At 43.7% G+C, this 26,391-nt stretch overlaps 2 protein-coding genes across 2 annotated transcripts; both read left to right on the top strand.

Annotated features, from left to right (window-relative positions):
- The first annotated feature begins 1,250 nt into the window (after positions 1-1,250).
- On the top strand, positions 1,251-3,598 carry LOC307001713 (ribosyldihydronicotinamide dehydrogenase [quinone]-like). The gene is made up of 6 exons (XM_079618533.1): positions 1,251-1,332; positions 1,403-1,570; positions 1,661-1,791; positions 1,863-1,976; positions 2,077-2,178; positions 2,280-3,598. Exons 1-6 carry the CDS (start codon positions 1,329-1,331, stop codon positions 2,577-2,579), a joined length of 819 nt encoding a protein of 272 aa, XP_079474659.1. The 5' UTR covers positions 1,251-1,328; the 3' UTR covers positions 2,580-3,598.
- A 14,458-nt stretch (positions 3,599-18,056) lies between these two features.
- LOC307002045 (ribosyldihydronicotinamide dehydrogenase [quinone]-like) lies at positions 18,057-19,790 on the top strand. The gene is made up of 6 exons (XM_079619257.1): positions 18,057-18,412; positions 18,482-18,649; positions 18,739-18,869; positions 18,957-19,070; positions 19,194-19,295; positions 19,397-19,790. The coding sequence occupies exons 1-6, from the start codon at positions 18,409-18,411 to the stop codon at positions 19,694-19,696; spliced, it is 819 nt and encodes a 272-aa protein (XP_079475383.1). The 5' UTR covers positions 18,057-18,408; the 3' UTR covers positions 19,697-19,790.
- Positions 19,791-26,391: the final 6,601 nt, after the last annotated feature.

Below are 26,391 nucleotides of genomic sequence, written 5' to 3'. Positions count from 1 at the left end.
GTTTAAAAAATGTATAGGTAATGTGATATAGATTTTTTATATAAGAAATTTTAATCAGCATTACTGGACTTCACTTACTGGAATGTGATTTCAGTAACAGGCTTTTGAACCCACTGTACATTCTAATGGACAGACACATTTGAAAAAAAATCCTAATTTAAAACTTGCAATTCTACAATCGATTTTTAACTTGAATTAATCAGTTCAATCTTTCTATTTTACATACAAACTATGAAACACTGGCAAACATATAAACATTTCTTTAAATAAAAGCATAGACATTTTTTGCTTTCTTCTGTGTTTGGAGTGAAGTGCTGCCATGCTTCTCTTCATTTTATAATTACTACATGCAGAGCTTTACTGCCATTTGATTGGATGACAAACGTCCAATCTCGAAATGCTCCAGAAGTAAAAAAAAAAAAAAAAAAAAAAAAGGGGGTTGACATGTGATGTCCATTGTAATGGACGCAGGGTCCAAATGGGTTAGAATAAACTCCTGAATCCCAAAAAAGCATATGGAAAATATATTATTGTCTAAATGGTGAGTTAGACTCAGCCTGAAAGTGTCTTGTTTGGTCTCAAGCATCATCCATCCTAACCAGTTAAAAGACCACAAACTACACCAAAGTAAGTGTGATGTATCTATTCAAACGAATACGTGAGACAGAATGTCTGTCTTTGGACCACAACTTTACTCTGTGTTTTTAATCTACGCAACACGTGCACTGCGAACATTTCCCAACATCCCCAGCACTATTAGAATCTCTATTGTCTCAAATGCAAAACTTACAAGCATACAATACATCACAGTCAGTGAGACCAGAAAAGTTTTTTTTTCCTCAGCAGAAAATTGTAGTCAAAATTAGCCTATAACCTGGCTATATACAAAAATATCTAAGCAAAACAGCTCGTTATCTAAACCAAGTCACCAAATTTATAGGGCCTAGGCTTATAAAATATCTTTATATTTTATCTTTATCATATAGGTATTTTATTTTCATAGTAGACGTCTATAGCTCCAGTTGCAGGTGCATGTTGACATCTAGTGGTAAAAAGGTAAACTTAGCATAGCAGCCATAATGCGATTATAGTCTTTTTTCTTTTTTTTTACGATAGATGCCACTTTTAAGAAGAAATACATCCAGTTAACAATCACTTTTGTGCTGTAGATTTTGTGCTGTAGATTTTGTTTTTGCCGGCCTCTAGCCTGCAACACTAATTGATTAGTTAATTACTTTCAGCTGTGCTCAGGTGATTGTGGTTTTAAAAGAAACTCACGAAGCTGTTGTTTTAGTAGATGCTCTAGTAGAGACCTCTGAGTGAGAAACATGGGTATGGTCTTTTGTTGCTGCAGTTTATTTATCAATTAATTTGTTTAATTATTTTGTTTTTATTTTTTCAGCTGCAAAGACTGTGTTGATCGTGTACGCGCACCAGAGTGCTGGATCTTTCAATGCAGCTGTTAAAGATGCTGCTGTAGATGTGCTGACGAAACAGGGCTGCAATGTTCTTGTGTCTGACCTGTATGAAATAAAATTCAAGGCCACAGCAACTGAGGAGGATATTACTGGTAATATCATAGGCGTTATGTTAGACTAGAACATATTGAACTTAAAAACATTTGCCCTTATTGGGGCAATGGCACAATTTTCTGTTTCAGGAGCAGTGAAGAACCCAGAACATTTCTGCTATGGAGAGGAGACCATGCTGGCCTGGCAGGAGGGACGACTAGCTTCTGATATTGTAGAGGAGCACAAGAAACTAAAAGAAGCAGATCTTGTTATTTTTCAGGTAATTATTTTATCTGAAATAAGATTTATTTTTTTGCTTTTGGGTACTTGTAGTTTTTCTGTCTTTTGTAGTTTCCCATGTACTGGTTCTCGGTTCCTGCCATCATGAAAGGTTGGATGGATCGGGTTCTTACCCTTGGTTTTGCATACACCTCGGAGAAGCGCTATAGTGCGGGCATCTTCAGGGTAAGACCTACAAATCATAAACTAATCTTTTGTTAATCAGAAAAAATTCAATGTTAAATATGGGTGGTTATTGGGTGAATGGGTTTTTAATTTCTGTCAGGAAAAGAAAGCCATGTTGTCATTCACCACTGGTTCCCATGAAACCATGTTCAGCTCCAATGGGATCAATGGAGATATGAATGTTACTCTGTGGCCAGTTCAGGTAAGAAGCTTCTTTTACTTACACCAGAATTAACTTTGACAATCTGATTTTGCATGTCATACTAACCTGGGACTGCTGTGCTAATGTTTTCTCTTTTGTAGAATGGTGTCCTCAATTACTGTGGCTTCCAGGTCCTCGCACCACAGGTCTTCTGGGCACCCACACATCTCTCTGCTGAGGCTCGTGACAGCCTGTTGATAGACTGGCGTACTCGTCTTCAAGGTCTTTTAAGCGAAGCGCCTCTCTCCTTCCCACCTGTAGACAGTTTTGATAAGGTGAAAGGCTTTCAGCTGAAGCCTGAAGTTCATGAAAAGCAGGCTGATTCCCCCTTCGGTCTCACTGTGGGTCACCACCTGGAGAAACCTCTGCCACCACACAGTCAGATGAAAGCTGGAGTATGAGATATGAGCAACACTGTCCCCATGTGGCCATGTTCCTGTTTAACTGTCATGAAGCCTAATTTTTCAATATGAATAAATTGTTTCATGTTTTGGATTTTGAGTATTGTAATTCATTGTTAGCCATGTAAAAACCCACAACTGCTTACCTGTTTTTTTTTTTTAAGTTAATGTCGGATTGGGACATTTAGAAACCAAAAAGTAGAGGTTTGTGCTCCCTAGTCAAGTGTTTTTCTGACTTTCTCTATTTTGTTGCTGATTTAGTGGTCTTGTAACGGTTTACCCAAATAACATGGAGTCGGAGAGTTTGATAGTGAAAGTCTGCGTTTATTGGCAGGTACACTGGCAGCTCAATCATCTCATACATGGAGTGGCTCTTATGAGTTACAAATAAAAGGGCAAATGTTTAACAAGGTAGAGCAGACATGACCACTTTTCCCTGCAGTCATGCGGTCTCAAGTGTATTGCATACAAATGTGATGCATGTAATATCTCGTTTTTGCCATTAGTCACCCTTAGCAGGTGCTATCCAAATAATTATATGGTCCAAACCAAAGGTGTTTGATTCAGAACAAGCAACATTGTAATATGGCACTTATTTGGTGCACATAAATTGGATTCATACTCTGAAAGATATCTATCCTATGTGCACAACTTAACCATTTCCTATGGAAATTTATTGGAGGCATGTCCTTTTCTGCATCAAAGTGCTTTGCAGATGTCTGCAGAAAAAGCTTTGAAATGCATTTGGATTCTCATGTAATCTAAAACAGATCCTAAATGGTAATCTAGAAACTGGTACAGTCTCTGAAACTTGGAATATATTAGGCTACTCTTTAAGGGTGTGAGCCTCTCTTCTACTTTCTGTGTAAATGAACAGATAAGTGAAAATTTTCATCTCATTTAAAGTTGGATGTGAAATAGGTAATCAGATAGTGTGACAATGTAGCATTTTGCCATTTTAATTCATTACATTGTGTTCTGTTTCACGTATTATTGATGTATACCATTTCCAAAAGTTGAACCACTCAGACCTGCATAGTGATTGGAGTATACTCAAATATCCAAGGGTGCCAGGTTTAACATGATATGAGCCTAGTTTCCACTGGCGAGGCAGGCTTTAAACGGGCTGTGCTTGGCTAATAGCCCAAAACCATGCTTGTTGCATGTAGCCTACGTTTGCGTGTCTAAATTAGTTGCTTATTGGTACAAAATGAGTCTTAAAGCATAATAATCGGTAACGCTTTAGATTACAGCCCGGAAAGTACTGCGTAATTACAATGAAATTACAGTGTACCTATAAAGTACTTATGTGTAAGTATAGGGGAACAATATGTAAAGTCTTGGGAATAAAGGGGTAACAACCAGGAAAATACTGCGTAATTAAAACTAAATTACAGTGTAACTTTCGGTAATTACAGTGTACCTATAAAGTACGTACGTGTAATTATATAGGGGAACAATGTAAAGTTTTGGAATAAAGGGGTAACAACCAGGAAAAAACATTTTTATTTAGGCAAATTATTTATACTGTAAGTATTTTAGAACTACGGGGTACTTATACTATAATACAATCTTACTTTTGGGAGCAATTTAGCGAGTAGGCTACATACACCTTTTTGTAATAATAGTGTATACAAATACATAAAGGCTTTTTTCAAATTACGGGGTAGCCTATATATCAGTGCATTTACAAAGTAGGCTAATTTGTTTTTATTGCAAAGGTGCACTGATTAAGTTGTTTCAAGGCAAGTAAAACTACAACTTTTTTTTTTTTTTAAATGCTGGGGAAATATACTCTTGTTTCTTGTAGTTACAGGGTAAGTATGACATTGCGGGCCGTAAATTAAAGTGGTGCTTCTTACCCTCTTGTTTCTTGTAGTTACAGGGTAAGTATGACATTGCGGGCCGTAAATTAAAGTGGTGCTTCTTACCCTCTTGTTTCATGTAGTTACAGGGTAAGTACAATAAAAACACATGTAAACACACAATCTGATATCACTTGGAAAACTTTATTTGAAAAACAACTTATTTCAAAAAAGATTTGCAACATATTACACTTATTATTCTTTATTCCTTTTTTAAAATCAACTTTTCATTTCAAATACTAAAGTCCTGACAGAAAGTATACATTTTTGCATGGCTTCCTACTTCCTCCTCCTCCTCTTGTTCCTCTTCTTCTTTTTCTATCATTCCACTGATTAGCCTAATCTTAAGAATGAGTCTTTTGCTATTCTGTATTATGTATTAAAAGAAAATACAGTACACCCAGAAATGTTCTCGTAATTTACTCATCTTTTCGCTACCGACCAACTGTCACCAGCGTCCAAGCGAGTGCATGAGAGTCGGCTTGGCTTCGTGTTTGGTGAAGCTTCACGCGTTCATTACGTTCTCGCGGGAGTTAGATGTGAAACTCGCTCGAGAACTGCCATCTCTGTTCTTCTGTATTGTTTGTTTTTCATTATTATTATGTGTTATTGTTTGTATTTTGTTATGAGCATTAATAAAAAATAAAAAAATCGACATTCGGTTTCTCGGCGCGCTTACGTCACGCGTGTCAAGCGTGAACTCAACCCTCTCATGCACGCGCAAGTGACAGTTGGTCGGAACGGAAGCGATAGTCTTTAAAATGTTTAAATATTTGGTATTTTTCTTACAAACACTTATCGTCTCACTTCAGAAGACATTGATTCATCCATTGGGGTCGTATGGATTACTTTAGTTATTGCTGTATGTGCTGTTTGATGTCAACTTTTAGGAACACATGGGCTTGCATTATGCATTCACAGAGATTATATATTTTTCTAAAAAAAAAATTGTGTTAATCTGAAGAAGGAAATTCATATACATCTCGGATGACATGAGGGTAAAAGATGAGTAAATGGTGAGGACATTTCTGTACTGTATTTTCTTTTAACACATAATACAGAATAGCAAGAGACATGGGATTCCTTCTTAAGATTTATCAGTGGAAAGAAAGAAGAAGAGGAACAAGAGGAGGAGGAAACCAAGCAAGAGAAAGTGTTGTAAATCCGTTTTCAAATAAGTTGTTTTTCAAATAAAGTTTTCCAAGTGATATCAGATTGTGTGTTTACATGTGTTTTTATTGTACTTACCCTGTAACTACATGAAACAAGAGGGTAAGAAGCACCACTTTAATTTACGGCCCGCAATGTCATACTTACCCTGCAACTACATGAAACAAGAGTATATTTCCCCAGCATTAAAAAAAAAAAAAGTTGCAAGTTTTACTTGCCTTGAAACAACTTAATCAGTGCACCTTTGCAATAAAAACAAATTAGCCTACTTTATAAATGCACTGATATATAGGCTACCCCGTAATTTGAAAAAAGCCTTGTATTTGTATACACTAGCCTATTATTACAAAAAGGTGCAGAGTATGTAGCCTACTCGCTAAATTGCTCCCAAAAGTAAGATTGTATTATAGTATAAGTACCCCGTAGTTCTAAAATACTTAATAATTTGCCTAAATATTTTTTTTTTTCCTGGTTGTTACCCCTTTATTCCAAAACTTTAAATTGTTTCCCTATATACTTACTTTATAGGTACACTGTAATTACCGAAAGTTACACTGTAATTTAGTTTTAATTACGCAGTATTTTCCTGGTTGTTACCCCTTTATTCCCAAGACTTTACATATTGTTCCCCTATACTTACACATAAGTACTTTATAGGTACACTGTAATTACCGAAAGTTACACTGTAATTTCATTGTAATTACGCAGTACTTTCCGGGCTGTAATCTAAAGCGTTACCTAATAATCATTTTAATGAGCATGGTCCATGTTTAATAGTTTTCACAAAACTAAATGAAAATGTTAGAGATCTTTAATTTAGTGGAAAACATGTTCTCATGTCCATTTTGTTGCGTCACACGTATCTCAAGGTTTCGGTTTTACACGATTCTGGTAGCGTATTGGTGGTGTACTAAAATAAACATTGTCACCGTGTCACGTGTGTATTACTTCTTCTCACCGCTGATTCCTGATAGTCCGAGTCGCCGCCCTGTCGTGTCAAAGAATAGTACAGCGGCGAGCGTGTCAAGTAGCTACAATGTCTCGTCCACTTGGGGAGGTGCGCGCGAAGGCAGCGGAGACTCGCGCAGCCAGGCGAAAGTATAAACGGCTTAACACGCCTTTCTGGAACAACGTCACACAAACCCATCATTTCACCATCAAATTTAAGTTTTATCATAAAACTATTCAGATAGAAATCACTGGAATAGCGAGATCGCCAAACGAACATGATAAGCGTCCTTGCTGGCATTTTTTTTGCTTACTTAAAGATTTAAAACCCAAGCATCGATGTTTTACCACAGGTTTACAATAAAAAGTGATACATTGATCATAATGACTTAACTTGTGTCAAGATTGCACATTAGTCACACAGAAATAAAGTGGTTTACCATTATCACAAAAGAAAGAGGACACATACCCAGATAGGACACGCACGTCGAGCAGATATCTGTATGACGTCGTCATTTTCATGAGTAGCGCTGTCTGTCACACACACAAAAAACTAGGGTCCTAGAACTTCGGTCCTGAAATCGCGGTCTCCGGGATTGCAGACAGATAATAGTGGAATGAACTGCTGGATCTCATTCTGAAGGGGAAAAAAACACTGCTGGGGAAAATATTGTAGCATCTTACAGGAGGCCAGAGTTCAGTTAACTGGTTTATTGAACAGAAGCACAACTTGCAGGCATTCAAACACAGGACTGTGTCTCGCCCAGAACAGCAAAGAGACAGAACTTTCTCAACTCAATCACTATATCCCCAGGGGGTCCGCCCCCCTTTCCCCAGACCACCAACCAACAGCGCGCCCGGGGTTACACATAGCTGATAACAGCCACACAGCCTTTGACAGTCGCTACAATATATTAAGATTGTCTAACTATGAGTTAAACTCAGCCTGAGCAATTTTCCAGTTTAGGTGGTCTCAAGCACATCCATCCTAACCAGTTAAAAGACCACAAACTAGTGTGGTGGCAATTGTATGATATGCATTGAACATTAGTAAAATATAGATGATTCAAAGAATGTCACATGTGTGTCTCTCACTTGTAGTGAGAGAAGATTCTGTTTATGTACCTGGGGAGGCAGAAGGGGAAGACACTCCAGAAAACAGACGAGCAAGGACCTCTGACCTAGATGTCAGAAGGCCATTTGGAGCAAGGGGGCTTAGTGGGCCAACTAGTGACGAATCTAAACTAGTGTTATGGCTTCTTTGTGTGGCAGTGAGCAGGTTTATTCTTTGAGAGAGATTTAAGGAAAAGAGTCGACTACGCCACCCTGGTCGCTAAGCCAGGGAAGTCTCCTAATGAGGACACAGGTTCGATTTTCCCTCTTTACACAGAGACAGAGACGTGGGTATACGAAAATACAAAAATATTCTTTATTGATCAAAGGTAAAATATTAAAAATGTACGGCCATTGGGATCAATCATCACTCCACACACACAAACAAACACAAACACACACACACTAACAATACGGGCTTATCAGGGCTTGTGATTCCCAGAAGCAGGATGAGCTAGTGCCAAACGTCGCCAGCAATGGTCGAGAAGCACCACCACACGTGCACTACACTGCACACTCACACTCACATCAACCAAGACCAAACGCGGTAGTTTGTAGATCACACACTGTGCATCAGGACCCACCACCCAATGGAGCAACTAGCTCTCCTGCTCCGGATTCACAATGCCTACAAGACAAGAAAAATAAACAAAAAAATGAAAATGGTTTACATGAATACTGGTTTACAAGACACCACATACAAAATACCCAATATCACAAAACAAAAATATGATCCACTCAACTCTGCAGTTATTGGTTTCAGTAGGGTTTTCAATAAATTTGGTTTAGTCACCAACCTGTCCCAACTTCACAGGCCGGTTAACACTCACAACCCCCTCTTTCCTCTGACAGGCTGAGGATCACTCACAAAAATAATTAAAAAGTAAATCTTATTCATAACACACAAAAAAGAATATAAGGGCAAACCCAAAAGAATAACAAAAGAAATTGAAACCAAACAAATTAAATAAATTTACATCACAATAATAAAGCAAACTCAATCGAAAATATATTGACAAAAGCTACATCAACAATGCTGGGCGTGCTCACATGAGTGCCACGGCCAGCAGAGCATTAAACCAAACCAATAAACAAAAAGTAAAGATATTAGGAACAAAACAGCAGCAATGGAAGTCCCAATCCGAGCAGCAGTCTTCACGTACTCTTATACCTGGCAGATTCATTCACCTGCAAAATCCCGAATGTAAACTAAAATATGCGCAGTACTGACTCATCTTTAAGCTATTATACAGTGACCACACATACCAACAGGCGGAGATCGCGTCATTCGTCCGGCAGCAACAGATTGAGAACACAATTATGACCAGGGCGAGCTGAAATACACAGATAACCCCATGATTATACATTACTTAAAATAAATACGGCCACAGGAGCCAGAAAGAGACCTACCAGAAAGCCAAACAGCAATACAGCAGGAACTATTATTGTAGTAGTATGACGTGCGTTTGTATCCGGCAAACGGCGCGCGTTCACCAATCAATACAAACGCTCGGCCCAACTTGCGCTTATCCACGAGCCGCACAGCACCTAAGAGTTACATCGTTAACCGCTTAAAGTCCGGTAGATTTGAACAATAATCCCAAACGGCCGTTACACTCACCTCCAGCCAGCGCACCAGACCAACAGCAGAAAATGACGCGCTAGACAACACGCAGCACCTTGACACCATGTGCGGTAACAAAAACAGCCATCTTAATATACCCAGGTGAAATGAGACGCTGATTACCCACGGGCCTCTAGGGCGGAGTCAACACCTGCAAACAGGATGCCACCCAACAGCAGCACTTCACTACAATCTACCCCTCCCCTTTGCATCGTCGCCCCGACGATGGACTAACAACCAGTAACCATAGTATTCAGGTCCAAGGTCTGAACACCACAGTTACAGAATGGGACACCGAAGGCACCCCATTCAACAGGGGCCTAGGAAGATGATGGAGATTGGAGTGTCGACCAGCAGTCGCTCTTCCAGTCCTTCGCAGACCAACCTCGCTCTCCCCAGGCCCGTCTTCCGACCCAGCGGATTCAGCCACCAAACTAATTTCGACCCCACTGTTCCCCTCTGGGGTAATCACTCGTCCTATGGGGACCGGGTCTGAAGACCCTGCTGCCATTGGGGGGGCAACGTGCTCGGATGAAACTGGACTTACACAACCGGGACCCCCCGAGAAACTCTCAGGACACACCCTCACCAAGTCCGCTTCCTCTTCCTCCTCTTCCTGCAATACCACAGGAACAAAGGGATCACTCGAGTCACTGGGGAGCACAGGGCCAGAGGGACCCCTCTGGATCAGGCTCTTCAGCTGCGAGCGGTGGACAGTTTTTACTGTATTCCGATTTCCCACTGGCGCTATGGTGTAAACGGCACCTCCCTCTCGAGGGGCTCTCACTACCTGGTAGACAACTGAACTCCATAAATCATGAATCTTATGACGACCCCTTACTCCGTAGTCACGGAGGTACACCAACTGGCCCTCAGCAAGAGGTGCATCCTTTACCTGCTGATCGTGCTTTTCCTTACGCTTTGCGGCTACCATATGTAAACGTTCCCGTGCTCCCTCGAACGCCACTCGCAGCCTGGTCTGGTGTTCAATGATCCATTCACACACCGTCCCTGCCACTGGTTCCTGCACCCTACCCAACAGGAAGTCAACGGGCAATCGGGGTTCTTGACCGAACATTAAAAAATGTGGAGATTCTCCCGTGGCTTGGTGAGGGGTGGTATTATAAGAAAAGAGGAGCTGAGGAAGACAAGACACCCAGTCCCTCTTTCTGGAAACAGGCAGTGTGCGCAACAGATTATGCAAAGTTCGATTAAAGCGCTCACACTGGCCGTTACCTGCTGGATGATAGGGTGTAGTGCGAGACTTATCTACTTCATACAGGCTGCAAAGCTGGCGGAGCAAGAGGGACTCAAAGTTTCGCCCCTGGTCGGAGTGGAGACGACTGGGAACCCCAAACTTATAGAACCACTCAGTTACTAAGGTCTGGGCTACCGTTTCTGCTCTCTGGTCCCTAGTCGGCACCGCAAGTGTGTATTTGCTAAACACATCGGTCATCACTAACACATTTTCCATTCCTGACCTAGAAGGTTCCAGCAACGTAAAATCTATGGCCAAGATTTCATTAGGCCTAGAGGCCAACAAATGACCCATGAAACTTTGGGCCAAAGGACGTGACTCTTTAGCTACCTGACATCGCTCACACTCCTGACACCACCGCTCTACATCTGACGACAAGCCAGGCCAGTAACATCGTTGTCTGACTAATTCAGTGGTGCGCTCGATGCCCTGATGCCCGTGTTGTTGATGTAACTGCATGAGGACATCAGACCGCAACACAGCAGGCAACAGTAACTGGCAGAGCTCCTCTCCACCGCTTGGAGTTCTAACCCTACGATAGAGTACCCCCTCCTTCTCTACCAGGCGATCCCACTGACGAAGTAATGCAGCAGCTAGAGTGGATATGCGTCGTCGTTCCTCAGGCCCCGGACGGGCTTTACGCCTCCAAAAAGTCAAAACCTCCGAAATCACAGAGTCTTCCTCCTGCAACTGACACAAATCCACCAATGAATAACCAGGCATTGTGGTAACCGCACACTGTACTGCCTCAACAACTGGCTCTACCTCCACAGCTTGCCGTAATGACACTGGGACTACAGTCCCCGGGAAGAATTCACCTACTAACCCCGGCTCTGGTGGATTCTGCCGGGAAAGAGCGTCAGCGTTTTTATTACTCCTTCCAGATCTATACCGAATCTCAAAGTCAAAAGCCCCCAACTGGGAAGCCCAGCGCTGCTCCGCCGCCCCAAGCTTCGCCGAGGTCAGATGACTGAGAGGGTTATTATCCGTAAAGACCACACACTTGTTACCTAATAGATATTCTCTGAATTTCTCAGTCATGGCCCACTTTAGTGCAAGAAACTCCAACTTCATGGAGCTATAGTTATCCATATTGCGCTCAGTGGGCCTAAGACTGCGACTCGCATACGCAATAGGACGTACTCTACCCTCATGCTCCTGTGAGAGGACTGCTCCCAACCCCCCATGACTAGCGTCCACCTCCAGGATGAATGGCAAGGAGAAATCTGCATAGGCGAGCACCGGGGCCGTGGTTAACTTTCCTTTTAATTTCTCAAAGCCTGACTGGCACTGTTCGTCCCAAGCACCCTCAAAACTTAACCCATTTCGTTTCTTAGCCTTCGGTGTCTCACGAGAAAACTCAGCCACCAGCCTATGCAGCGGGGCTGCCAATTTAGCAAACCCCTCCACAAAACGCCGGTAGTAACTGGCAAATCCGAGAAATGAGCGCAATTCTGTGACGTTAGCTGGACGACGCCACTGAGCCACAGCTTCAATTTTACCAGGGTCGGTTGAAACACCCTGGGCTGATATAATATGGCCCAAATACCTCACCTCTGTCTGAAAAAACGAACATTTCTCCATCTTAACCTTCAGGCTCTCGTGCTCCAATCGACTCAAAACCACCTCCAGCCTCTCCAAATGCTGCTCTACCGAGGAAGAGAACACGACAATGTCATCCAAATACAAAAGTAATGATTGACACTGCTGGTCGCCAAATAACCGCTGCATGAGTCGCTGGAACGTGCTGGGGGCATTGCAGAGCCCAAACGGCATCCGATTCCACTCGAATAACCCGAATGGGGTGCAAAAAGCGGTCTTTGGCTTATCCCCCTCTGACATGGGAACCTGATTATACCCGCTGGTTAAATCCAATGTGGAAAACCAGCGGGCTCCAGTCAGGGCGTCCAGCGACTCCTCAATTCGAGGCAAGGGAAATGCGTCCTTCCTCGTTTTAGCATTTAATTGACGGTAGTCCACACACATGCGTAGACTACCGTCCTTTTTTTTCACTAGCACAATTGGAGAGGCATAGGGGCTGCAGCTCTCTCGCACCACCTGAGCATCCAACAGCTGATTAATGTGTGCTCTCACTACTTCATACTCAGATGGAGGAATTCTACGATATCGCTGCCGAACCGGTGTGTCGTCTGTGAGTGGAATGTCATGTGCAATGATATTCGTGCACCCCAAATCCCCTTCAAAAGCAGAAAATACCGACTGGTACTTCAACAGGAGAGCCCTAACCTTACATTGCTCCTCTCCGGATAGGAGGGACAAGTCCAACCCATCAATCTGGCCTGGAACAGTTGGAATACTGGCAGGAGCAATAGACCACACACGACAGGAAGCAGACTTTACTTCAGTGATACCTGAGGGCAAACTGACCACATTCACATTGGTTAAAGTGCCTATTACTCGGCGAGGGAACAGCAAAACATCAGTGACCCCTACATTAACCACTGGAACATACACCGTACCCTTAACCACTCGAACCAAGGCAGGAGAAATCAATAGCCCCATAGGTAGTCCTAGTTTTGGAGGTTCAAGGAGCGCAGTTCCATTGGAGTACTGTTCCGAACAAGTTGCGGCTACCAATTTAATGGTACCACCGGGTATGCGGTGTGCCCGAGGACCGCGAGTCTTAACCTGACCTGTTTCCACAGCTAGAGGAAGAGTACTAGTTTGGTGACAATGTTGCAATGCCTGAACGACAGAGTCAGGAGCAGTTGCTACTGGTGGAAACTCAAAAAGAGAGGGGCCATGTTGTCCCAAAAGCCCCTGGTAACACCTACCCAGTACATTCATCCCCAAAACACCAGGGACCTTAGCGCACATGCCACCCGGGGGATCTTTAACTACTAGCACACCGCACTTTGGTACTAATTTCCCACAAAGTTCGACATCTAATTCCATATACCCTATATAAGGAATAGAAAGTCCGTTCGCCGCCTTAAGTTGCAACCATTGACAGGTTCTAAGGCGTTCCTGTCCCCATGGCTCAAAATGTTTTAAAAAACAACTCTCCGTAAGAGTGGATACCATAGACCCAGTATCTATCAAACACGGTACTGAAATGCCACCCAAAAAAACATTAATATGAGGGCATGGGGACATCAAATTCAATATGGGGTCAGGAATATGCAACACATCTGAGCCGATGTTCCCCCCAACCGAGCTGTGACTCTGCAACTCGGCGGGCGCTAGTTTCCCGATAACGGGCCCGAATGATGCAACTCACCCTCACTGACTCTAGTGTCTTCTCTACTAGGAGCGGGTACCCGAAGCGGAACACGTTCCCCATCACACTCCCGTGCAAAATGGCCCGGCCTTTGACACCTTCTACAAATAACCGGAGCATTGCGAAAAGGGCGAGGTTGACTACGAGAACGCTGAAACGGGTCCTGTAACTGAGCTACATTTTGTGCAAGTTGGGTTAACTGCTGTTGCTGCTGTTTTAACATCTCTCTCAACTCGCCCATCTCGGACCGTTGAGGAGAGTCACAAACGCCTGGACGAACACCCTGTACGCCGCATTGAAAACCATGTGCTGAGGGAAGAGAGTGACTGCGACCTCTTGCCCCACCCAGCATGCCCTCCTGCTCCCACCTAATGGCTTCCCTGCGAACATCCAATAAAGTAGTACTAGGTTGACGACGCACAAACTGTTTAAGCTCGCGGCGAAGAGCACTATCGACCACGTGCTCCACGAATTGATCACGAAGCAAGGTTTCGGCATTTGGCATAGCTGTAGGCGATTGCTGTTTGGCTTGCTCAAAAAGGCTCATTAAAGCGAGTGAAAACTCCAACAGGGTCTCCCCATCATGTTGCCTCCTGGAGAAAAAGGCCTCCTGCAAGGCAACATATGATTTAGAACATCCATATAATTCTTTTAATGCCGCAATAATCTTCTCGGGATCTTCACGCTCCCCAGCAGGCCTATACTTGATCTCATCACGTGCCTCTCCCTCTAAATGATCAAAAAGAAAGAAAGCCTTGTCTGCTACGGACAAATGACGGGACCGCATGCAGGCCTGTGCCTCCTCGACCCATTCGTTAATTCCTACGCCAGACCTACCATTAAATTTAGGGCACCTTCTGTCTCTCGGTATAAAAACATACCTTTCTGAAGAAATGGCACCTGCGTCAATAGCCGGAGGAGCGAGCGACGGACCAGATACAGTGGGAACACGGCCGAGATCAGAAGGCCCTGCCAGAGCTTGATCTTGACGCAACTTTATATTATCGGCTCGCAATTGGGCTACAAGCTCTTTCAGCTCCTGCAATTCCTCCTCCATTTCTATAAAACACAATGGAAGAACTACCCAAAAACCTCCAAATAGAGTTACCTGCAGTCACAGTCCACGCTGCTGTCCTGTTCCCAATACCTAATAAAACACAAAAACACAAAGAAAATGCATATATCCACGTCTCTCAATTTTAGTGCAAAAAAAGGAAACCCTGCCGACTATACGCCAAATGTGGCAGTGAGCAGGTTTATTCTTTGAGAGAGATTTAAGGAAAAGAGTCGACTACGCCACCCTGGTCGCTAAGCCAGGGAAGTCTCCTAATGAGGACACAGGTTCGATTTTCCCTCTTTACACAGAGACAGAGACGTGGGTATACGAAAATACAAAAATATTCTTTATTGATCAAAGGTAAAATATTAAAAATGTACGGCCATTGGGATCAATCATCACTCCACACACACAAACAAACACAAACACACACACACTAACAATACGGGCTTATCAGGGCTTGTGATTCCCAGAAGCAGGATGAGCTAGTGCCAAACGTCGCCAGCAATGGTCGAGAAGCACCACCACACGTGCACTACACTGCACACTCACACTCACATCAACCAAGACCAAACGCGGTAGTTTGTAGATCACACACTGTGCATCAGGACCCACCACCCAATGGAGCAACTAGCTCTCCTGCTCCGGATTCACAATGCCTACAAGACAAGAAAAATAAACAAAAAAATGAAAATGGTTTACATGAATACTGGTTTACAAGACACCACATACAAAATACCCAATATCACAAAACAAAAATATGATCCACTCAACTCTGCAGTTATTGGTTTCAGTAGGGTTTTCAATAAATTTGGTTTAGTCACCAACCTGTCCCAACTTCACAGGCCGGTTAACACTCACAACCCCCTCTTTCCTCTGACAGGCTGAGGATCACTCACAAAAATAATTAAAAAGTAAATCTTATTCATAACACACAAAAAAGAATATAAGGGCAAACCCAAAAGAATAACAAAAGAAATTGAAACCAAACAAATTAAATTTACATCACAATAATAAAGCAAACTCAATCGAAAATATATTGACAAAAGCTACATCAACAATGCTGGGCGTGCTCACATGAGTGCCACGGCCAGCAGAGCATTAAACCAAACCAATAAACAAAAAGTAAAGATATTAGGAACAAAACAGCAGCAATGGAAGTCCCAATCCGAGCAGCAGTCTTCACGTACTCTTATACCTGGCAGATTCATTCACCTGCAAAATCCCGAATGTAAACTAAAATATGCGCAGTACTGACTCATCTTTAAGCTATTATACAGTGACCACACATACCAACAGGCGGAGATCGCGTCATTCGTCCGGCAGCAACAGATTGAGAACACAATTATGACCAGGGCGAGCTGAAATACACAGATAACCCCATGATTATACATTACTTAAAATAAATACGGCCACAGGAGCCAGAAAGAGACCTACCAGAAAGCCAAACAGCAATACAGCAGGAACTATTATTGTAGTAGTATGACGTGCGTTTGTATCCGGCAAACGGCGCGCGTTCACCAATCAATACAAACGCTCGGCCCAACTTGCGCTTATCCACGAGCCGCACAGCACCTAAGAGTTACATCGTTAACCGCTTAAAGTCCGGTAGATTTGAACAATAATCCCAAACGGCCGTTACACTCACCTCCAGCCAGCGCACCAGACCAACAGCAGAAAATGACGCGCTAGACAACACGCAGCACCTTGACACCATGTGCGGTAACAAAAACAGCCATCTTAATATACCCAGGTGAAATGAGACGCTGATTACCCACGGGCCTCTAGGGCGGAGTCAACACCTGCAAACAGGATGCCACCCAACAGCAGCACTTCACTACATTTGTCTATGGAAAACTACTGGATGGAAAACTACTGGGAGGAAGGCTCTGGGGGGGGAAGATTTATAAAACCGTGCGCGCGCACGCACGTCCTACGCAGATTTCCCTTAATAAATCACAATCAATCCTAAATGTAGCGCAGCTTTTGCGGCTTCATGTCACGCCCATAGTTGCCCATAAATAGTTCGTGAAACGCCCACATGTTAATATTCATCGATTGCGAAATCATGGCAAACACAGAGAGGAAATAAAAAAAACGTAACTTCACTCAATGTGAAGTAGAAGTTATCGTTGCGAGGTGGAAAAGAGGAGAAAAATGTTGTTTGGAGGGCACAGTGTGGGCAATACTAATGCCAAAAAGGCAATTGAGTGGCAAAAGGTTGCAGACGCCGTAAATGCTGTAGCCTCACAACCTCGGACCGTGGCCGAAATAAAAAAGAAATGATCGGACAAGATCAGCCATTGTGCGTCATTACGCATTGCGATGGGGTATTTTATTTCCATCCATTTAATTACATCTGATCTGACAAGCTACAGATGTCGGTTATAATCTACGTGAAATTGGGAAATAGTTCAGTGCAAATGTAATTTCTTGCAGCTTTCTGAATGGTTGAGACATAGCATACGTCATACGTTATTTTATCAAAAAATAAAACAAACTAAAGGCATAATGCATGAATACCATGATTCCGTAGCTGATGAAGAAATTTTTACTATGAAAACAACTTGCAGTGGACAATACATCTATCTATCTATCTATCTATCTATCTATCTATCTATCTATCTATCTATCTATCTATCTATCTATCTATCTATCTATCTATCTATCTATCTAATTGCATCTATATCTGCTCCGCCAGACGGACACATTGACGAGAATATCAGTTTTGTACATTTCTTTTACACAACGGTCTACTGTTTCACACACTTTCACGTGTTTCTTCCATCTGCCGACGGTGTCGCCATTTCTCATCACACCCGTTTTTGTGCGTACGCCTGGGTCAGAGCTTGCGTGAAGGACCGCACATTTTCCCGTGAAGTTTGCTTTTTATAAATACCAATTATTGCGTAGAGAGCGGCGTACGCCTTCTTTTGTGCGTACGCAACGTTTATAAATGAGGCCCCAGAACATGTTTTTTTCCCCAGCAGAAAATTGTAATAATAATTATAACCTGGCCATGCAATTACAAATTATCTAAGCCAAACAGCTCGTTTTCTAAACTCAATTACCAAATTTATAGGGCCTATATATTTTTATCTTTATCATATTTTATTTGTATGGCTCTAATAGCAATATAGACGTCTATAGCTCCAGTTGCTTGTGCATGTTGACATCTAGTGGTAAAAAGGTAAACTAACCAGGCATAATGCGATTCTAGTTTATTGTGTGTGTGTGTGTGTGTGTGTGTGTGTGTGTGTGTGTGTGTGTGTGTGTGTGTGTGTGTGTGTGTGTGTGTGTGTGTGTGTGTGTGTGTGTGTGTGTGTTTACCATTCATAGAGACCGCTTTTAAGAAGAAATAGGCTACATCCAATTAAAAATCACTGTTGTTTACCTTTTTTTGCTGTAGATTTTTGTTTTTGCCTGCCTCTAGCCTGCCAACACTAATTGATTAGTTAATTACTTTCAGCTGTGCTCAGGTGATTGTGGTTTTAAAAGAACCTCACAAAGCTGTTGTTTTAGTAGATGCTCTAGAGACCTGTGAGAGAGAAACATGGGTATGGTCTTTTGTTGCTGCAGTCTATATGTTTGTTGCTGCAGTTTATTTATTTTTTATTTACTTTCAGCTGCGAAGACCGTGTTGATCGTGTTTGCGCACCAGAGTGCTGGATCTTTCAATGCAGCTGTTAAAGATGCTGCTGTAGATGTGCTGACGAAACAGGGCTGCAATGTTCTTGTGTCTGACCTGTATGAAATAAAATTCAAGGCCACAGCAACTGAGGAGGATATTACTGGTAATATCATAGGCGTTATGTTAGTCTAGAACATTGAACTTAAAAACATTAGCCCTAATTTGGGGCAATGGCACAATTTTCTGTTTCAGGAGCAGTGAAGAACCCAGAACATTTCTGTTATGGAGAGGAGACCATGCTGGCCTGGCAGGAGGGACGACTAGCTTCTGATATTGTAGAGGAGCACAAGAAACTAAAAGAAGCAGATCTTGTTATTTTTCAGGTATGGCTCTTACATATCAGAAGTCTGATTTAATTTTTTTGCTTTTGGGTGCTTGAATTTTTTTTTTTTTTACATTGTCTTTTTCAGTTTCCCATGTACTGGTTCTCGGTTCCTGCGATCATGAAAGGTTGGATGGATCGGGTTCTTACCCTTGGTTTTGCATACACCTCAGAGAAGCGCTACAGTGCGGGCATCTTCAGGGTATGGCCTATAAATCACAAACTAATCTTTAATTACATGTGTTAATCAGAAAAGGTTGTGTTGGTTATTTAATTAAATGTGAGTGGGTGGTTAATGGGTGAGTGGGGTTTTTATTTCTGTCAGGAAAAGAAAGCCATGTTGTCATTCACCACTGGTTCCCATGAAACCATGTTCAGCTCCAATGGGATCAATGGAGATATGAATGTTACTCTGTGGCCAGTTCAGGTAAGAAGCTTCTTTTACTTCAACCAGAATTAACTTTGACAATCTGATTTTGCATGTCATACTAACCTGGGACTGCTGTGCTAATGTTTTCTCTTTTGTAGAATGGTGTCCTCAATTACTGTGGCTTCCAGGTCCTCGCACCACAGGTCTTCTGGGCACCCACACATCTCTCTGCTGTGGCTCGTGACAGCCTGTTGAAAGGCTGGCATTATCGTCTTCAAGGTCTTTTAAGCGAAGCGCCTCTCTCCTTCCCACCTGTAGACAGTTTTGATAAGGTGAAAGGCTTTCAGCTGAAGCCTGAAGTTCATGAAAAGCAGGCTGATTCCCCCTTTGGTCTCACTGTGGGTCACCACCTGGAGAAACCTCTGCCACCACACAGTCAGATGAAAGCTGGAGTATGAGATATGAGCAACACTGTCCCCATGTGGCCATGTTCCTGTTTAACTGTCATGAAGCTTAATTTTTCAATGTGAATAAATTATTTCATGTTTTGGATTTGAGTATTGTAATTCATTGTTTGCCATTTGGAACCCACAACTGCTTACCTGTTTCTGCTTACCATAATCCAAAGAATTATGTTATAAACCAAGGGTGTTGATTCAGAACACGCAACATTGTAATATGGCACTTATTTGGTGCACATAAATTGGATTCATACTCTGAAAGATATCTGTCCTATGTGCACAACTTTTCCATTTCCTATGGAAATTTCTTGGAGGCATGTCCTTTTCTGCATCAAAGTGCTTTGCAGATGTCTGCTGAAAAAGCTTTGAAACGCATTTGGATTCTCATGTAATCTAAAAAAGATCCTAAATGGTAATCTAGAAACTGGTACAGACTCTGAAACTTGGAATATATTAGGCTACTCTTTAAGGGTGTGAGCCCATCTTCTACTTTCTGTGTGAATGAACCAATAAGTGAAAATTGTCATTTAAACCAAGTTGGATGTGAAATAGGTAATCCGATCATGTGACAATGTGCCATTTTAATTCATTACATCGTGTTCTGTTTCACATATTGATGTATACCATTTCCAAACGTTCTCTCTAGTACCCACTCAAACCTGCATAGTGATTTGAGTATACTCAAATATCCAAGGGTGCCAGGTTTGACTCGTTAACATGAGCCTTGTTTCCAGAGGCTGGGCGACGGTGTGTATTTTTTAACCTTTCCCAAGCCACATCTCAACCGAGATAAGTGTCTGCTCTGGATTAAGTTATGTGGTAGACCAAAACACCAACTAAACGTGGATAAATTAAACAAGGATGTCTACATCTGTTCTAAGGAAAGTCAACAACGTATTTGAACGTTATCTTTAACATCTCTAACGCTCTTTAGGCCACCACCTAAGGGAAGGGGTCCGCGGACTACCTGGCAGGTGCTCCGTGGTAGGAGGTTAGTGGACCGCTGCGCGACGCCCCCTAGACGATTTTTCGGGGCCCGGCCGACGACGCGGGGCCGGAGGGGGCCCCACAGGAGCTCGACGAAATTCGGCCCCCTCGCCCGCAATCTGGGCAGCGGCCACAAGGGGGCGACCATCGACCACCTGTAGTCGTTTCGACGCGCTCAGAACAGGCTGCAGGCGGGCGTCCACGGAGCGCACGTGCCTCCCCCTGACTGCACTTCGGCCAGATTCCCTGACCACACCCGCCGACCACGGAGCGCCCCTCCGTCCCACTGACCGCCCGTGACCGCCCCCTGGCCACGCCCACTGACACAAACGGCCTATTCGTCCCCCTAACCGCCGGTGTGACCGCGAACGGCCGGTCCGTCCCCCTGACCGCCCGGGACCACCCCCTGACCCCGCCCACTGACACGAACAGCCTATCCGTCCCCCTAACCACCTGTGTGACCACAAAGTGCCCGTTCGTCCCCCTGACCGCCCGCGTGACCACGAACGGCCTGTTCATCCACCACCAACCTAAGTGACGGCCCGTGGCCCCGCCCACTGACCACGAACAGCCTATTCGTCCCACTGACCGCCTATGTGACCATGAACAGCCTATTCGTCCCACTGACCGTCTATGTGACCACGAACAGCCTATTCGTCCCTCTGACCTCCTATGTGACCACGAACGGCCTGTTCATCCACGGCCAATCTAAGTGTTCATCCACAGCCTATTCGTCCCACTGACCGCCTATGTGACCACGAACAGCCTGTTCGTCCCACTGACTGCCTATGTGACCACGAACGGCCTGTTTGTCCACGGGCAATCTAAGTGACAGCCTGTGAACCCGCCCACTGACCACGAACAGCCTATTCATCCACGGCCAATCTAAGTGTTCATCCACAGCCTATTCGTCCCACTGACCGCCTATGTGACCACGAACAGCCTGTTCGTCCCACTGACTGCCTATGTGACCACGAACGGCCTGTTTGTCCACGGGCAATCTAAGTGACAGCCTGTGAACCCGCCCACTGACCACGAACAGCCTATTCGTCCCACTGACCGCCTATGTGACCACGAACAGCCTATTCGTCCCACTGACCGCCTATGTGACCACGAACAGCCTGTTCGTCCATGGCCAATCTAAGTGACAGCCCGTGGACCCGCCCACTAACCACGAACAGCTTATTCGTCCCACTGACCGCCTATGTGACCACGAACGGCCTGTTCGTCCACAGGCAATCTAAGTGCCAGCCTGTGGACCAGCCCACTGACCACGAACAGCCTATTCATCCCACTGACCGCCTATATGACCACGAACGGCCTATTCGTCCCACTGACCAACCTTGTGACCACGAATGGCCTGTTCGTCCACGGCCAATCTAAGTGACAGCCCGTGGACCCGCTCACTGACCACGAACAGCCTAATCATCCCCCTGACCTCCTGTGTGACCACGAATGGCCTATGTGTCCCATCAGCAGAACTATGGATCATTAGACTTAAAATGGCATGTCCATGAACATCCTACAGGGACCCTGTCAAATAAGTTACAGGTGGGCACAGGAATAATATTGAAAATACAATAACAAAAAAAAAAAAACAGTAGGCTTTTTGTAATTTAAAAACGTAAGCCTAGGAGTAGCCTATAAATTGGCCCTATTTGAAATGCAATAACAAAAATATTCACACTGGTGTATAGGTAAAAAAAAGAAAGAATATAGGCTATTACTAAATGATAATTACAAAATTATTTGTGAGGCTTTATCAATGTGAGGCTTTATTTTTGAGGCATTTGACGCTATAGTGAGCGATAATAAACTTGTGTTTATTTACAGAATAATGCGTCTTTCGGAAGAACATTGTAGCCGGAACTACTTCTCTCTGACGAGTCACGCAGGTCCTGGGTGAACCAGTGTAAAATAGTCCCAATGTAAACACTTATTATAGGAGTACCATAGCGGTTCAGGATAAGACAAAAACACGGATTGGAAAATGGATTCATGATGAACTCGCTCATTATATAAATTTTGTGAATTTTGAATAGAAAAAAGTTAAGGACTTTTATTTAATGCTCATTGCTCAAAACTTTTCAAAATATGCCGCGACCCCTGACAGAGCTCGCTGAGGCCCCCTTGTGGGCCGCGACCCCCCTGTTGGGAACCGATGTCATAGAGTACAGTGCATAGGGAAGACAATCCAACATGTTGGTATACTTTAGAGAAAAGGCCCACCTGTAACTTATTTGACGGGACCTCTTTAGGCTGTCGGTGGTCAATGCATTAATAGGTCATAATACATCATTATAAATGTAAATCATAGAGTACAGTGCACAGGGAAGACAATCCAACATGTTGGTACACTTTACAGTTCATAATTATGCATTATTAGCATTAAAATGGCATGACCACGGACAGCTTACAGCGACCCTGTCAAATAAGTTACAGGTGGGCACAGGAAGGGCCCACCTGTAACTTATTTGACGGGAACTCTTTAGGCTGTCCGTGGTCAATGCATTAACAGGTCACAATTCATGTTGTAATTGTTTTATTGCTTAAAACATGCATTACAGTGCACAGGAAAGACAATCAAACATGTTTGGGGTACTTTACAGTTCATAATTATGCATCATTAGCCTTAAATGGACACGTCCACAGACAGCTTACATGATCCCAGTCGAATAAGCTACAGGTGGGATCTTTTTTACATTTTGATGTCATGATTGATAAAAATGCATAAAAATTATTAAATATCAATTTTACGTTAATATTTGGGTCCCCCTGAGCGATTTGCAGCCTTCAGAACCTCCAAATTCCACTGTCCACGAACAGCCTACATTTTTGAATGGGATAGGTTGTAGGTGGGACGTCCAGATCTCGGCCTCTGGACAGAATTTGGAGATGAAACCTGCGCTCCTGTTCTCACCTGGACGTGCCCTGCCCATGGTGTGAATTTCAAAGAGATTGGAGAAACGTGAAAATTACGTACGTACCCCTTTGAGAATTTTTGGGTTAGATTTTCAAGTTTCTCCAAACTCCCTGAAATTCACAGCGCTGTCGAGGCACGTCCAGACGAGCACAGGAGCGCAGGTTTCACCTCCAAATTCTGTCCAGAGGCTGAGAACTGGATGTACCACGTACAATCTATCCAATGCAAAAAATGAGGCTGTTCGTGGACAGTGGAATTTCTGGGTTCTGAAGGGGCCAAAGATTAACGTAAAAGTGATATTTAATCAATTTTATTATTTTTTATCAATCATGACATCAAAATGTAAAACAGCATCCCACCTGTAACTTATTTGACAGGGCCTCTGTAAGTTGTGCGTGGTCAGTACATCAATAGGTCATATTTCATAATTACACATGATTTATTGCTTAAATCACAGAGTGCAATGCACAGGGAAGACAATCCAACATGTTGGTGTACTTTACAGTTCATAATTATGCATAGTTAGCCTTAAAGGAACACTCCGACTTTTTGGGACTTTAGCCTATTCACCGTATCCCCCAGAGTTAGATAAGTCCATACATACCTTTTTCATCTCTGTGCGTGCTATAAGTCTGTTTGACGCACCCACCGCTAGCCTAGCTTAGCACAAAGACTGGATGTAAATGGTTGCAGCTAGCATACTAATCCAAATAAGTGACAAAATAACGCAAACATTTTCCTATTTACATCTTGTGATTTGTATAGTCACAGAGTGTACAAAAAACAAAGTCACATGAGACACAGACATATTTTAACCATATAAATACTGGGAACTATATTCTCTGAAGGCGAAGCACTGCTACTTGGGCGGAGTGATAACCGCAGCACATGAGACGCCCCATGGTGAGGAGCAGAGAGTTCGTTCAGAGCGCGTCTCAGGTGCTGCGGTTATCGCAGTGTTACAGCAGACATATAGCAGTGCTTCGCTTCAGAGAATATAGTTCCCAGTATTTATACGGTTAAAATATGTCTGTCTCATGTGACTTTGTTTTTTGTACACTCTGTGACTATACAAATAACAACATGTAAATAGGAAAATGTTTGCGTTATTTTGTCACTTATTTGGATTAGTATGCTAGCTGCAACCATTTACATCCAGTCTTTGTGCTAAGCTAGGCTAGCGGTGGGTGCGTCAAACAGACGTATAGCACGCACGGAGATGAAAAAGGTATGTATGGACTTATCTAACTCTGGGGGATACGGTGAATAGGCTAAAGTCCCAATAAGTCGGAGTGTTCCTTTAAAATGACATGTCCACGGACAGCCTACAGGGACCCTGTCGAATAAGTTACAGGTGGGCACTTCCTGTTAAATCACTCAACTGCTGAAAATTTCCAAGTTGAAAACAGCATCCCACCTGTAACTTATTTGACAGGGTCTCTGTACGTTGTGCGTGGTCAGTGCATCAATAGGTCATATTTCATAATTACACATGATTTATTGCTTAAATCACAGAGTACAATGCACAGGGAAGACAATCCAACATGTTGGTGTACTTTACAGTTCATAATTATGCATAGTTAGCCTTAAAATGACATGTCCACGGAGAGCTTACAGGAACACTGTCAAATAAGTTACGGGTGGGCACTTCCTGTAGTGCCCACCTGTAACTTATTAGATGGGATCTCTGTAGGCTTTCTATGGTCAATGCTTTAATAGGTCATAATTCATAATTAAAGTGGTTTGATTAGGCAAAACCTACTGTAAACCACACAGGAAACACCACTTAACTGTTTCTTCTACATGTCAGCTCATAAAAATTATGAATATGCATAAAAATGCTTTGTCCACGGAAAGCCTATATGGGTCATGTCAAATAAGTTGCTCCTGGGCGCTTCCTGTTTGAGTTGGTCAAATCGCATCTAGAGCCACGAAACTCTGGGCCCGATCCGGGGGCCCGTGGCGGTCGTCCGTGACGAATATCGAGGTCCTGCGACCTTTCGACCCCTTTGGGCCCCTGTTTGTTTGACGTCCCACGTGCAACTTATTCAATGGGGCTGTTGGTGGCCAATTAGCACGAAAAAAAGGTCAGAGAGCCACGGAACTCTAGAACCCGTCCCAGGGGCCCGTGGCGGGACGCATACGTCAGTTTCGGCCCGATCGGACCTTTCTGTCACACGTCCACGAAACACCTATGAAAATGAATGGGATAAGTTGCATGTGTCAGTGGCTCCCGCGCGGCCCCCGGGGGTCCCACGGGCCCCAAACTCGACACAAAGTTGCGTCACGTGGCCCTCTGCGACATACCGAGAGAGCTAGGTCGAGACGTGCCGAGTTTATTTTTAGCCATTTTTTACGCACCTCTCTGCCTCACATCGATCCCTATGGGAGCATGTGTCTGCTAGGGTTAATTCAGCAGTTAGGATTAGAGGGCCTACTAGGCTCAGGAAGCATCTAGAGCCACGAAACTCTGGGGCCCGATTCGGGGGCCACGTGGCGGTCGTCCGTGACGAATCTCGAGGTCCTGTGCAACTTATTCCATGGGGCTGTTGGTGGCCAATTAGCACGAAAAAAGGTCAGAGGGACACGGAACTCTAGAACCCGTCCCCGGGGCCCGTGACGGGACGCGTGTGTCAGTTTCGGGCAGATCGGGCCTTTCCGTCAAGCGGTTTTACTGAAACACGTGCTTAGAACCGATCTAGAACCACGAAATCCAGGATCTAGAACCGGGGGCCCCTGGACTACCGCCGTGTCGAATTTAGGGTCGCTGCGACCTTTCGAC

The sequence above is a fragment of the Phoxinus phoxinus genome, assembly GCF_949152265.1.
Source record: "Phoxinus phoxinus genome assembly, chromosome: 7".
NCBI classification, from domain to species: domain Eukaryota; kingdom Metazoa; phylum Chordata; class Actinopteri; order Cypriniformes; family Leuciscidae; genus Phoxinus; species Phoxinus phoxinus.
This window is presented reverse-complemented; position numbering and strand designations above follow the sequence as displayed.